This window comes from Apodemus sylvaticus, chromosome 1 (assembly GCF_947179515.1).
Source record: "Apodemus sylvaticus chromosome 1, mApoSyl1.1, whole genome shotgun sequence".
NCBI classification, from domain to species: domain Eukaryota; kingdom Metazoa; phylum Chordata; class Mammalia; order Rodentia; family Muridae; genus Apodemus; species Apodemus sylvaticus.
The window spans coordinates 99,564,808-99,577,041 of record NC_067472.1 but is presented as its reverse complement, the minus strand read 5'-3'; the positions used below and the strand labels follow the sequence as shown (position 1 = coordinate 99,577,041).

General features: G+C 39.5%; 1 protein-coding gene across 1 annotated transcript; it reads left to right on the top strand.

The window, feature by feature from the left end:
- The first annotated feature begins 10,727 nt into the window (after positions 1 to 10,727).
- Positions 10,728 to 11,669, top strand: LOC127680120 (olfactory receptor 10A2-like). The gene has a single exon (XM_052175687.1). It carries the CDS (start codon positions 10,758 to 10,760, stop codon positions 11,667 to 11,669), a length of 912 nt encoding a protein of 303 aa, XP_052031647.1. The 5' UTR covers positions 10,728 to 10,757.
- The last annotated feature ends 565 nt before the right edge of the window (positions 11,670 to 12,234 follow it).

Here is a 12,234-nt window from a genome sequence, read left to right as displayed (position 1 = left end):
ACCATCGGCACTCCCTGGGGGTGCACACAGGCTCCATATGCTCCACAGACACAATCTGGGGCAAGGCCTCAGGCAGAAGCTCTCAGCTCTACTCCCTCCGCTTCCGGATCCAGATCAACCTGGGCTGCAGCACCACATCTCCAAGTCCTGCAAGTGGCTAGCTGGGCTTCTGGGAGGCCAGCTGGGAGAAGTCAGTGTGCTCCAGTGAATCCAGCGGGGCCACAGCGGGAGCCTTCGGGTGCCTGCTTTGGGATCTGAACAGCCTGGGCAGCAGCACCCTGTCTACAAGCAGTGCAGGAGGTAAGCTGTGCACCAGAGGCCAACTGGGAAGGGCCAGCTTGCACTGGTGAGTTCAGCACTGACAAGACAAACTAACACCAGTGAGAACTAGATGCCAAAAGGCAAACGCAGGAACGTCACTAACAGAAATCAAGGCAATATGGCAACATCTGAACCCAATTCTCCTCTACCAACATGTCCTGGATACCCCATCACACCAGTAAAACAAGATTTGGATTTAAAATCACTGGTCATGATGCTGGTACAGGAACACATGAAGGACATACTTAAAGAAATTCAGGAGAAAATGGATCAAAAGTTAGAAGCCCTTGCAAGGGAAACACAAAAATCATTGAAAGAAATCCAGGAGAATACAAAAGCCAACAAGGAGGAAATGCAAAAAACACTTAAAGAAATACAGGAGAACTTTGGTCAACAGGCTGAGGTCATGAAAGACGAAACACAAAAATCTCTTAAAGAAATACAGGAGAACTTTGGTCAACAGGCTGAGGTCATGAAAAAGGAAACACAAAAATCTCTTAAAGAATTACAGGAAAACACAAACATGCAAGTGAAGGAGCTAAGCAAAACCATCCAGGATCTAAAATCAGAAGTAGAAACAACTAAGAAAACTCAAAGGGAGACAACTTTGGAGATAGAAAGCCTTGGGAAGAAATCGGGGGACAGAGATGCAAATATCAACAACAGAATACAAGAGATAGAAGAATCTCAGATGCTGAAGATTCCATAGAAACCATGGACTCAACAGTTAAAGAAAATGCAAAATGCAAAAAGATTGTAACCCAAAATATCCAGGAAATCCGAGACACAATGAGAAGACCAAACCTAAGGATTATAGGCATAGATGAGAGTGAAGATTTACAACTTAAAGGGCCAGCAAATATCTTCAATAAAATTATGGAAGAAAACTTCCCTAACCTAAAGAGAGAGATGCCCATGAATACACAAGAAGCCTACAGAACTCCAAACAGACTGGACCAGAACAGAAATACTTCCCGTCACATAATAATCAAAACACCAAATGTTCTAAACAAAGAAAGAATACTAAAGGCAGTAAGAGAAAAAGGCCAAGTAACATATAAAGGAAGACCTATCAGAATCACAGCAGACTTTTCACCTGAGACTATGAAGGCTAGAAGGTCCTGGGCAGATCTCATGCAGACTCTAAGAGAACACAAATGTCAACCAAAACTACTATATCCAGCAAAACTCTCAATCACCATAGATGGAGAAACTAAGATATTTCATGACAAAACCAAGTTTACCCAATATCTATCCACAAACCGGGCCCTAAAAAGGATAATAGGAGGACAACACCAATACAAGGAGGGAAAATTCACCCTGGAAAAAGCAAGATAGTAACCTTTCATGAAACCCAAAAGAAGTTAAGCATTCAAATTTAAAAAATAACGTCAAAAATGATAGGAAGTAACAATCACTATTCCTTAATATCTCTTAACATCAATGGACTTAATGCCCCAATAAAAAGACACAGACTAACTGAATGGATACATAAACAGGACCCTACATTTTGCTGCTCACAGGAAACACACCTCAGGGTCAAAGACAAACACTACCTCATAGTAAAAAGCTGGAAGACAATTTTACAAGCAAATGGTCTCAGGAAACAAGCTGGAGTAGCCATCTTAATATCAGATAAAATTGACTTTCAACCCAAAGTCATCAAAAGGGACCCTGAGGGACACTTCTTGCTGGTCAAAGGAAAAATACAAAAAGAAGAACTGTCAATCCTGAACATCTATGCCCCAAATGCAAGGGCACCCTCTTTCGTTAAAGAAACGTTATTAAAACTAAAAGCACACATTGCACCTAACACAATAATTGTGGGTGACTTCAACACTGCACTTTCCTCAATGGACCGATCAGGAAAACAGAAACTAAACAGGGACACAATGAAACTAATTGAAGCTTTGGACCAATTAGATTTAACAGATATATATAGAACATTCTATCCTAAAACAAAAGAATATACCTTTTTCTCAGCACCTCATGGTACCTTCTCCAAAATCGACCATATAATTGGTCACAAGACAGACCTCAACAAATATAAGAAGATAGAACTAATCCCATGCCTCCTATCTGATCACTATGGAGTAAAAGTGGTCTTCAATAGCAACAGAAACAACAGAAAACCCACATACACGTGGAAACTGAACAACACTCTACTCAATGATACCTTGGTCAAGGAAGAAATAAAGAAAGAAATTAAAGACTTTTTAGAACATAATGAAAATGAAAACACAACATACCCAAATCTATGGGACACAATGAAAGCAGTGCTAAGAGGAAAACTCATAGCCCTGAGTGCCTCCAAAAAGAAAATGGAGAGAGCATACATTACCAGCTTAATGACACACCTGAAAGCCCTAGAACAAAAAGAAGCTATTTCGCCCAGGAGGAGTAGAAGGCAGGAAATCATCAAACTCAGGGCCGAAATCAATCAAGTAGAAACAAAGAGAACCATACAAAGAATCAACAAAACCGGGAGCTGGTTCTTTGAGAAAATCAACAAGATAGATAAACCCTTAGCCAGACTGACCAAAGGGCACAGAGAAAGTATCCAAATTAACAAACTTAGAAATGAAAAGGGAGATATAACAACGGAAACTGAGGAAATCCAAAAAATCATCAGATCCTACTACAAGAGCCTGTACTCAACACAACTGGAGAATCTGGAGGAAATGGACAATTTCCTTGACAGATACCAAATACCAAAATTAAATCAGGACCAACTAGACCATCTAAACAGTCCCATAATGCCTAAAGAAATAGAAGGAGTCATAGAAAGTCTTCCAACCAAAAAAAGCACAGGACCAGATGGCTTCAGTGCAGAATTCTACCAGACCTTCAAAGAAGAGTTAACACCAATACTCTTCAAACTATTCCACAAAATAGAAACAGAAGGAACACTACCCAATTCCTTCTACAAAGCCACAATTACGCTGATACCAAAGCCACAAAAAGATCCAACAAAGAAAGAGAACTTCAGACCAATTTCCCTTATGAACATAGATGCAAAAATACTCAATAAAATTCTTGCCAACCGAATCCAAGAACACATCAAAACGATCATCCACCATGATCAAGTAGGCTTTATCCCGGGAATGCAGGGTTGGTTCAACATATGGAAATCCATCAATACAATCCACTACATAAACAAACTCAAAGAACAAAACCACATGGTCATTTCATTGGATGCTGAAAAAGCATTTGACAAAATTCAGCATCCCTTCATGCTTAAAGTCTTGGAGAGAACAGGAATTCAAGGCCCATACCTAAACATAGTAAAAGCAATATACAGCAAACCGGTAGCCAGCATCAAACTAAACGGAGAGAAACTTGAAGCAATCCCACTGAAATCAGGGACCAGACAAGGCTGCCCCCTTTCTCCTTATCTTTTCAATATTGTACTTGAGGTACTAGCTCGGGCAATTCGACAACATAAGGAGGTCAAAGGGATACAAATTGGAAAGGAAGAAGTCAAACTATCATTATTTGCAGATGACATGATCGTCTACCTAAGTGACCCAAAGAACTCCACTAGAGAGCTCCTACAGCTGATAAACAACTTCAGCAAAGTGGCAGGTTATAAAATCAACTCAAGCAAATCAGTGGCCTTCCTATACTCAAAGGACAAGCAGGCTGAGAAAGAAATTAGGGAAATGACCCCCTTCACAATAGCCACAAACAGTATAGAGTATCTTGGGGTGACTCTTACCAAACATGTGAAACATCTGTATGACAAGAACTTCAAGACTCTGAAGAAGGAAATGGAAGAAGACCTCAAAAAATGGGAAAACCTCCCATGCTCATGGATCGGTAGAATCAATATAGTTAAAATGGCCATTTTGCCTAAAGCACTATACAGATTCAATGCAATACCCATCAAAATCCCAACTCAATTCTTCACAGAGTTAGAAAGAGCAATTATCAAATTCATCTGGAACAACAAAAAACCCAGGATAGCTAAAACTATTCTCAGCAACAAAAGAAAATCTGGGGGAATCAGTATCCCTGACCTCAAGCAATACTACAGAGCAATAGTGTTAAAAACTGCATGGTATTGGTACAGTGACAGGCAGGAGGATCAATGGAAGAGGATTGAAGATCCAGAAATGAACCCACACACCTATGGCCACTTGATCCTCGACAAAGAGGCTGAAAACATCCAATGGAAAAAAGATAGCCTTTTCAACAAATGGTGCTGGTTCAACTGGAGGTCAGCATGCAGAAGAATGAGAATTGATCCATCCTTGTCTCCTTGTACTAAGCTCAAATCCAAATGGATCAAGGACCTCCACATAAAGCCAGACACTCTGAAGCTACTAGAAAAGAACCTGGGGAAGACCCTTGAGGACATTGGTACAGGGAGAAAGTTTCTGAACAGAACACCAATAGCGTATGCTCTAAGAGCAAGAATTGACAAATGAGACCTCATAAAATTACAAAGTTTCTGTAAGGCAAAGGACACCATCAAGAGGACAAATCGGCAACCAACAAATTGGGAAAAGATCTTCACCAATCCTACATCAGATAGAGGGCTAATATCCAATATATATAAAGAACTCAAGAAGTTAGATTCCAGAAAACCAAACAACCCTATTAAAAAATGGGGTACAGAGTTAAACAAAGAATTCTCACCTGAAGAACTTCGGATGGCTGAGAAGCATCTTAAAAAATGCTCAACTTCATTAGTCATTAGGGAAATACAAATCAAAACAACCCTAAGATTTCATCTTACACCAGTCAGAATGGCTAAGATTAAAAATTCAGGAGACAGCAGGTGTTGGAGAGGGTGTGGAGAAAGAGGAACACTCCTCCACTGCTGGTGGGGTTGCAAATTGGTACAACCACTCTGGAAATCAGTCTGGCGGTTCCTCCGAAAACTGGGCACCTCACTTCCAGAAGATCCTGCTATACCACTCCTGGGCATATACCCAGAAGACTCCCCACCATGTAATAAGGATACATGTTCTACTATTTCATAGCAGCCCTATTTATAATTGCCAGATGCTGGAAAGAACCCAGGTATCCCTCAACAGAAGAGTGGATGCAAAAAATGTGGTATATCTACACAATGGAGTACTATTCAGCCATTAGAAACAATGAATTCATGAAATTCTTAGGCAAATGGATGGAGCTAGAGAATATCATACTAAGTGAGGTAACCCAGACTCAAAAGGTGAATCATGGTATGCACTCACTAATAAGTGGATATTAACCTAGAAAACTGGAATACCCCAAACATAATCCACACATCAAATGAGGTACAAGAAGAAAGGAGGAGTGGCCCCTGGTTCTGGAAAGACTCAGTGAAACAGTATTCAGCAAAACCAGAACAGGGAAGTGGGAAGGGGTGGGTGGGAGGACAGGGGAAGAGAAGGGGGCTTACGGGACTTTCGGGGAGTGGGGGGGCTAGAAAAGGGGAAATCATTTGAAATGTAAATAAATTATATCGAATAAAAAAAAAGAATCCATCAGAACACAATAAGAAGTTCTTTTGGTGCATTTCTCTATATGAGTCACAACAAATGGAGCTCAGCAATGCAATGTAAGGCAAACCAACACGTGCTTGTCAATAGTGAAGAATCCTTCATCATATGGGTGTCCTTTCATGTGCTTGTTTTAGCAAAACATCCTCTCACTGTGTCGATTTCAGGAAAACACTTCCATCAAATGTCTGACCCAGCAAAACACAATCCTACACAGCTGATTTTCTAAAGAAATCTTGAGTTTCCACTCCACAGGGGTTTATGTGTCTAGTGTTCATCCATGATGTCTATTGAGGGGCAGGACTGTGGGCTTCCTTCTGTACCTGGGCCGTGTGGCATGGCTCTCAGCAGTTATCCATCTGTTTTGCTCTTCTGTGCAGCTGCACTCATAAATAATAATTTATAAAGGCTCCTATTAATGAATTTAAGGTAGTTTCTATATTGTTTGGTAATTTAATGGTGTGTTTAAATGGTATTAAAATTTAAAACGCAGTTAGTATTTTTGCTTTCTCTAGTAAAAGGACTTTAAAAGCCTAAAACTGAAAAATCTAATTTTACCTTCCCTGGTATACATCAAATGGCAGAAAACACAGGTGTATCAAGAGTCTCTGGAGTATCCAGGACAGACAGTGGCTACTGCAAAGGCCTTCTGGGCCATGGGCCCTGTCTATGCCTGGCCAGGAAGAAAATGCTGGACTTTACGGAGGCAAAACTAAAGGAATGGATTCCCATCACCAAGCTTGCTCACACAGACAAAGACATGAAGATCAAGGTCCTACGCTAAATGCCAATCAAGGAATCTGAGATCATTGATTTTTTCTTCTGAGTCTTCTTCCAAGATGAGATTTTTAAGTAAACTCATGTCAGCCAGAGGACTGTGTTCAATGCCTTTGTTGCCATGGAGGCTACAAGGGACAGACTGAGTAATATATATTAATAGGAGGCCATCACCTCCATGTGAGACCTAGCCCAAGCTCTCTGTGCCCCTGCTCAGGGAGGCTAGTGAGGGGAAAATGTAAAATAAGTACCACACTTTCCCATTCAAGGTGATAATGCACTCTGCCTCTGTGCATATCAACCACATCAAGGATCTGCAGGCACTGGTAACACAGATGCTGCTAATGGCCAGTACTGGTGACTCCTCACTTCAGCTAACTACTGTATTGCCACATGGACAACTGTATCTAGACTCTTATCCCGTCTGTACAGCCTATAGCTAACTGATCTATGGAAACATGGACACCAAAGATTTCTGTCAGAAATTCAGGCACCAAAATCTTATGGATGAATAGGAGGAAAGATTGTGGGCCCTGAAGGGGATAGGAACTTTGTAGGAAGACCAGCAGAGTCAACTAAGATGGACACTTGGGGTTCTCAGAATCTCAATCACCAGCCAAAGAGTATACACGGTCTGTACCTGGGCCTACCCATACATATATAGCAGATACGCATCTTGATCTTAAAGTGTGTCCTGAACAACTGGAGTAGGGATATCCAAAGGTGCTGCCTGAACATGCCTGAATATGTTCTAGCTATGCTGCCATGTCTGGTCTCCATGAGAGAGGAAGGACCTAGCCTTGCAAAATCTTGAAGTACCAGGTTGGGAGCATAGGATCCAAGCTTCAGCTATAGCTATGACAACACAGGGGCTTCATACCAAAAGATTAATTAAGCTTGCTAAAAAAAATAATAATCTAATTCCATTATATTTCTATATTGAACAGATGACTGACTTCTTCAAATACAAATAGCATCAAGTCACCTGAAAAATTATGGAGAAGGAATGTGTCTCCTCCTTATACAATTTGTTAGAGAATGACCAGCATAAAACATGATAACTAAGTATGATAAATCTAATATTAAGAGCTATGTGTTTGGGTCTCCCCCCTCATAGTGTTATATTTCTTACCTCTTACATTTTTAGAGACAATATAATCTTATTTAGTGATAATCTACTTGGAGGCACCACTAAATATGGAGTAAGATTTGGACTGGGGATGTAGCTCTTTGGGTAGTGTGCTTGGATGACAGTGATGAAGTTCTGGTGCAACATACTATACTACATACATTGGGCATGCATCTCCACACAGATTTCAGTAACTAGTAAGTCAAGACAGGAGGGCTAGAAATTCAAAGTCATCCTGAGTTACATAGGGAATGTAAGACCATCCTATACTGTGAGAACCCATCCCTAACAAAATAAATAAATAAAATACAAGATATATAAGCACAGGAATCATATCTGTTTTTTTTAACTTGTATAATTGAATGCACAAAAGAAGGCCTCGCCTGTGGTAGTATGTGACATATTAGTTAAATTGATAAATGATAACTTTTTTAACAAATATAAGCCATATTTTATAGCATCACTTCTATACAATGAAAAAAATAGTTTAAAAAAATTGGAAAATGAAGCTCAGAGACTTTAACAAAACTGGTGAGCATCACAAGCAGAGTTCCAGAACTGGGGTTAAATTTAAGTCATTCAGCTTCTGAGTCTCAGTATGCTCCCATACATGGTGATTATGCTTCCGTTTACTAGAGTTTGGTCTTCTTTCTTGAGGTTTATCCTGATGGTATTGTAACTTCATAATGTCCTTGAAGGGCAATAGATTCAGAAAAGGGCAGGTCCCATGGGGAATAAAAGAAAATCTGTTAACACCTGGGAAAATAAAGGTCCTTTATCTTCATCTCACTCCAAGGACAAGTGAGACACAGCTGAGGACAACTGAAGGTTTTCTGTCGTCTGGTTCAGCTTCCACTGCTCCAGTAAAGCTCAGTGCAGATGCATCTCTTAGCAGTTTCTTCAGCCAGCTCCAGAAAGGCCAGTGTGTCTCACTTAACATCAAGTATTAAGAGGAGTATTGGAAAATAGATAGGAAGGAAGACAAATGGAATGTCTGTTACTGTTTATGATGTTTAGATATTCTCACTGATACTATGATGCTGACCAAAAAAGTTTCAGAGATTGTAAAGAAATTTCTAATCTTCTTAAAGATTTCTCAGCTGGGCAGTGGTGGCACATGCCTTTAATCCCAGCACTTGGGAGGCAGAGACAGTGGATTTCTGAGTCCGAGGCCAGCCTGGTCTCCAGAGTGAGTTCCAGGACAGCCGGGGCTACACAGAGAAATCCTGTCTCGGAAAACAAACAAACAAACAAACAAAAAGATTTTTCTCTTCTTAATTATAAGACATTTATGTCTTCATTATTACCATTTCCTTGTTATTGAGTTTTAGTTAGCATTCAAAGTAACTGATTCCATTACACAGTGCCTCTTTTGAAATGCATTGAAAGGTCACTGGCACTAATTTGCTATGAAGTTCTCTTTACAATGTTATGTGAATAAATATGGTAATTTTGTGTAAGACATAACCAATTATGACAATCAACTGATATGATGAAGATATTTCCAAACTTCTCGTCCCCCCTCATCATAAAGGATTCCTTCACAAAACTACTTCTTTCCATTTGTTAAAACGTGACCTTTACTTCAAAGATACAACTTAAATATTTCTTATATTACTTCTGGAAATAAGTTTAGTTTTGTATGCAGTTGCAGGATTTAGAGCCAAAAACTCTGGTATACCCCTTTTCCCAAAGTGAATAGCTGTAAAACTACCTTACGGTTCGAAACCCGGGATGCTAACATTTCCTTTAAAATGGATGTTGGTAAACAATTTTCTTTCTTCTCCCTCCCAAATTGTAGTTTATAAGGGCATTTTCATTTTTTACATTGTTGAATTATTTTTCTAATCAAAAAACTTAATCAAATGTTCCTTATTACCCCCCAGCCAGTTTTAAGTAAAACAAGATACTGATTGATTCATTATAAAAGCCACTGTATATCTTTTTTGATTCATAACTTGTGTGACAGAGCTGGTGCTGCCTTTCAGTGACAGTAAAAAGGTTTCTACTTGAGAGTTTCTGCTACATTATAGATCCTTTTACTATTTCCTGAGACTTTATTAGAAAATTCAAAATATTACATGCCTCAGGGAAATCTCTGATAAATTTGACCATAGCCATTCTGTTATAACAATCACCTGTCCGTTGATACAGCTTTGGGATTTTTTTTTAAGGTTGCCTTGATAGTCTCATTATTTATTAATAATGTTGAGCTTTCACCAATAATTCTCCTACTTCCCAATTGGTTGATAGTGAATACTCCTAGGAAGCTGAGCCTACAATGGGGTCTCCTTGTTTCTGGGTGCATGGCTCTCTCTCTTCTCCTTCACTCATACTATTCCACATGGCCTTCCAATTTTCAGAGTAATTTGTCTACAGGAAATGTATGAATATTTCGTTTCAGTGCTCCAATGTTCACATGGTTTCTTCTAATACAAAATAAATCCCAAATTCATTAGCATGGAATAAAAATCTAAGAGTATAAGATATCTAATGCCAACAGTTTTTTTTGTTTTGTTTTTTTTTACTTTTTACTGTATAAATGTTGATTTGCTGGATTTTTAATGCTTTGTTTAGTTTATTTTGTGAGACAAGACTAACAGGCTAGCCTGGTACTCACAAGAGTTTCATATTTCCCTGGAACACATGGCCATCACCTGCCTCAGCTTCCCAAATGCTGGGATTATAGGTATGAGCAGTTACACACAAAATCTAAATCTCAGTCTTTCACTTTTCATAATATTCTTTTTCTTTTGTACTGTTTTTCTTATAGTGATTCCGTAAACATATATGGTTTACTACATCTCATTTTCCAACTTTATCTTATCATGTTTTCTTAGAATTCAATATATATTACAGCAGTGATGCTAACTTCTTGTTGATAATCAACAAAATTATAATGAAATAATACACACAGGATCCAATTCTATCTGAGGAACCTCCTAAACTGGTTGATTTTAATGAAATATGTTTCTTTCAATATCTTTTCCAATATCTTTATTTCAGGAAACCAGACAAGAATAACTGAATTTATCCTCATGAGCTTCTCTACCCTGCCTTCTGAAATACAGGTCATGTTATTCGTGGCATTTCTAGCCATTTATTTAGTCACTTTTCTGGGAAACAGCCTCATCATTCTGGTGACTTTGGCTGACCCCATGCTGCAAAGCCCCATGTATTTCTTTCTCAGGATCTTATCCTTCATGGAGCTTGGATTCAACATGGTCATTGTACCCAAAATGTTGGGGACCCTGATTGCCCAGGACACAAGCATTTCCTTCCTTGGATGTGCCACTCAGTTGTATTTCTTCCTGTCCTTCGGAGTAGCTGAGTGCTTTCTCCTGGTTACAATGGCGTATGACCGCTATGTGGCCATCTGCAGTCCCCTGCATTACCCAGTCATCATGAACCAAGAGACATGTGGCAGACTGGCTGCTGCCTCCTGGTTTCCAGGACTTATTATAGCCACAGTGTCTACAACATGGCTCTTCAGCTTTCCATTCTGTGCCAACAACAAGGTGAACCACTTCTTCTGTGACAGCCCCCCTGTGCTGAGGTTGGTCTGTGCAGACACAGCACGGTTTGAGATCTATGCCATTGTTGGGACCATTCTGGTCGTCATGATACCCTGCCTGCTGATTCTGTGTTCCTACACTCTCATTGCAGCTTCCATCCTCAAGATTCCATCAGCTAAAGGGAAGCACAAAGCCTTCTCCACCTGCTCCTCACATCTCGTTGTGGTCTCTCTTTTCTATGTGTCTTTAAGCCTCACTTACTCTAGGCCGAAATCAAATAATTCTCCTGAAAGCAAGAAAGTGTTATCATTGTCTTACACTGTTGTGACTCCTCTGCTGAACCCCATCATCTATAGCCTGAGAAATAATGAGATGAAGAATGCCCTCAGCAGGACCCTCCACAAGGCCCTGACCCTCAGAAAATTTATCCTGTAGACACTAAAAGGTAAGGTTAATATTTGTGAAATGGAGAGCATATAAATTCCTGTTGCCAATGTGAATTTTGGAAATTTCAATAGAAGAAGAAAAAAAAGGGTCTAATGTAGTTTAGACATATTATTGCAATCTACACAAAATTTACTTTACTTGCTAATTATATAATGACAACATTGTATCTTTAATTTTCTTATTTAGTTTCTATTTACAGTTATGAACTTAACTCTTAAATCACCTACACTTTGAGGTGAATAAGGAAGAAAAGGAAATCAGAAAACCATAGTGAGATTAATTGTGAATATTGTGGGCTGGTTAGGAGGGACTTTCCTGAAGAAGTGAGAGGTGGTTAAGATATACACAAGACAGAAGTATTAGGGTTACCCAGGGTGACTTTCTTGTCATTCCAAGGTCTCCATGCTTCCAAACTGCCCATGCTTTTCACCTTTCCAGTGAACACATATTTGTCATCCAACCACTTCTATCATGGTAAAGCAGATGAAACTTGGAACTATTACTGTTTGGTGCAGCATTTTCTATGGACAAAATACCAGGGTCTTTATGCTTC

Bases quoted from the DNA above. Each gene is read 5' to 3' on its own strand.
- LOC127680120 (XM_052175687.1), top strand. From the start codon at position 10,758: ATGAGCTTCTCTACCCTGCCTTCTGAAATACAGGTCATGTTATTCGTG.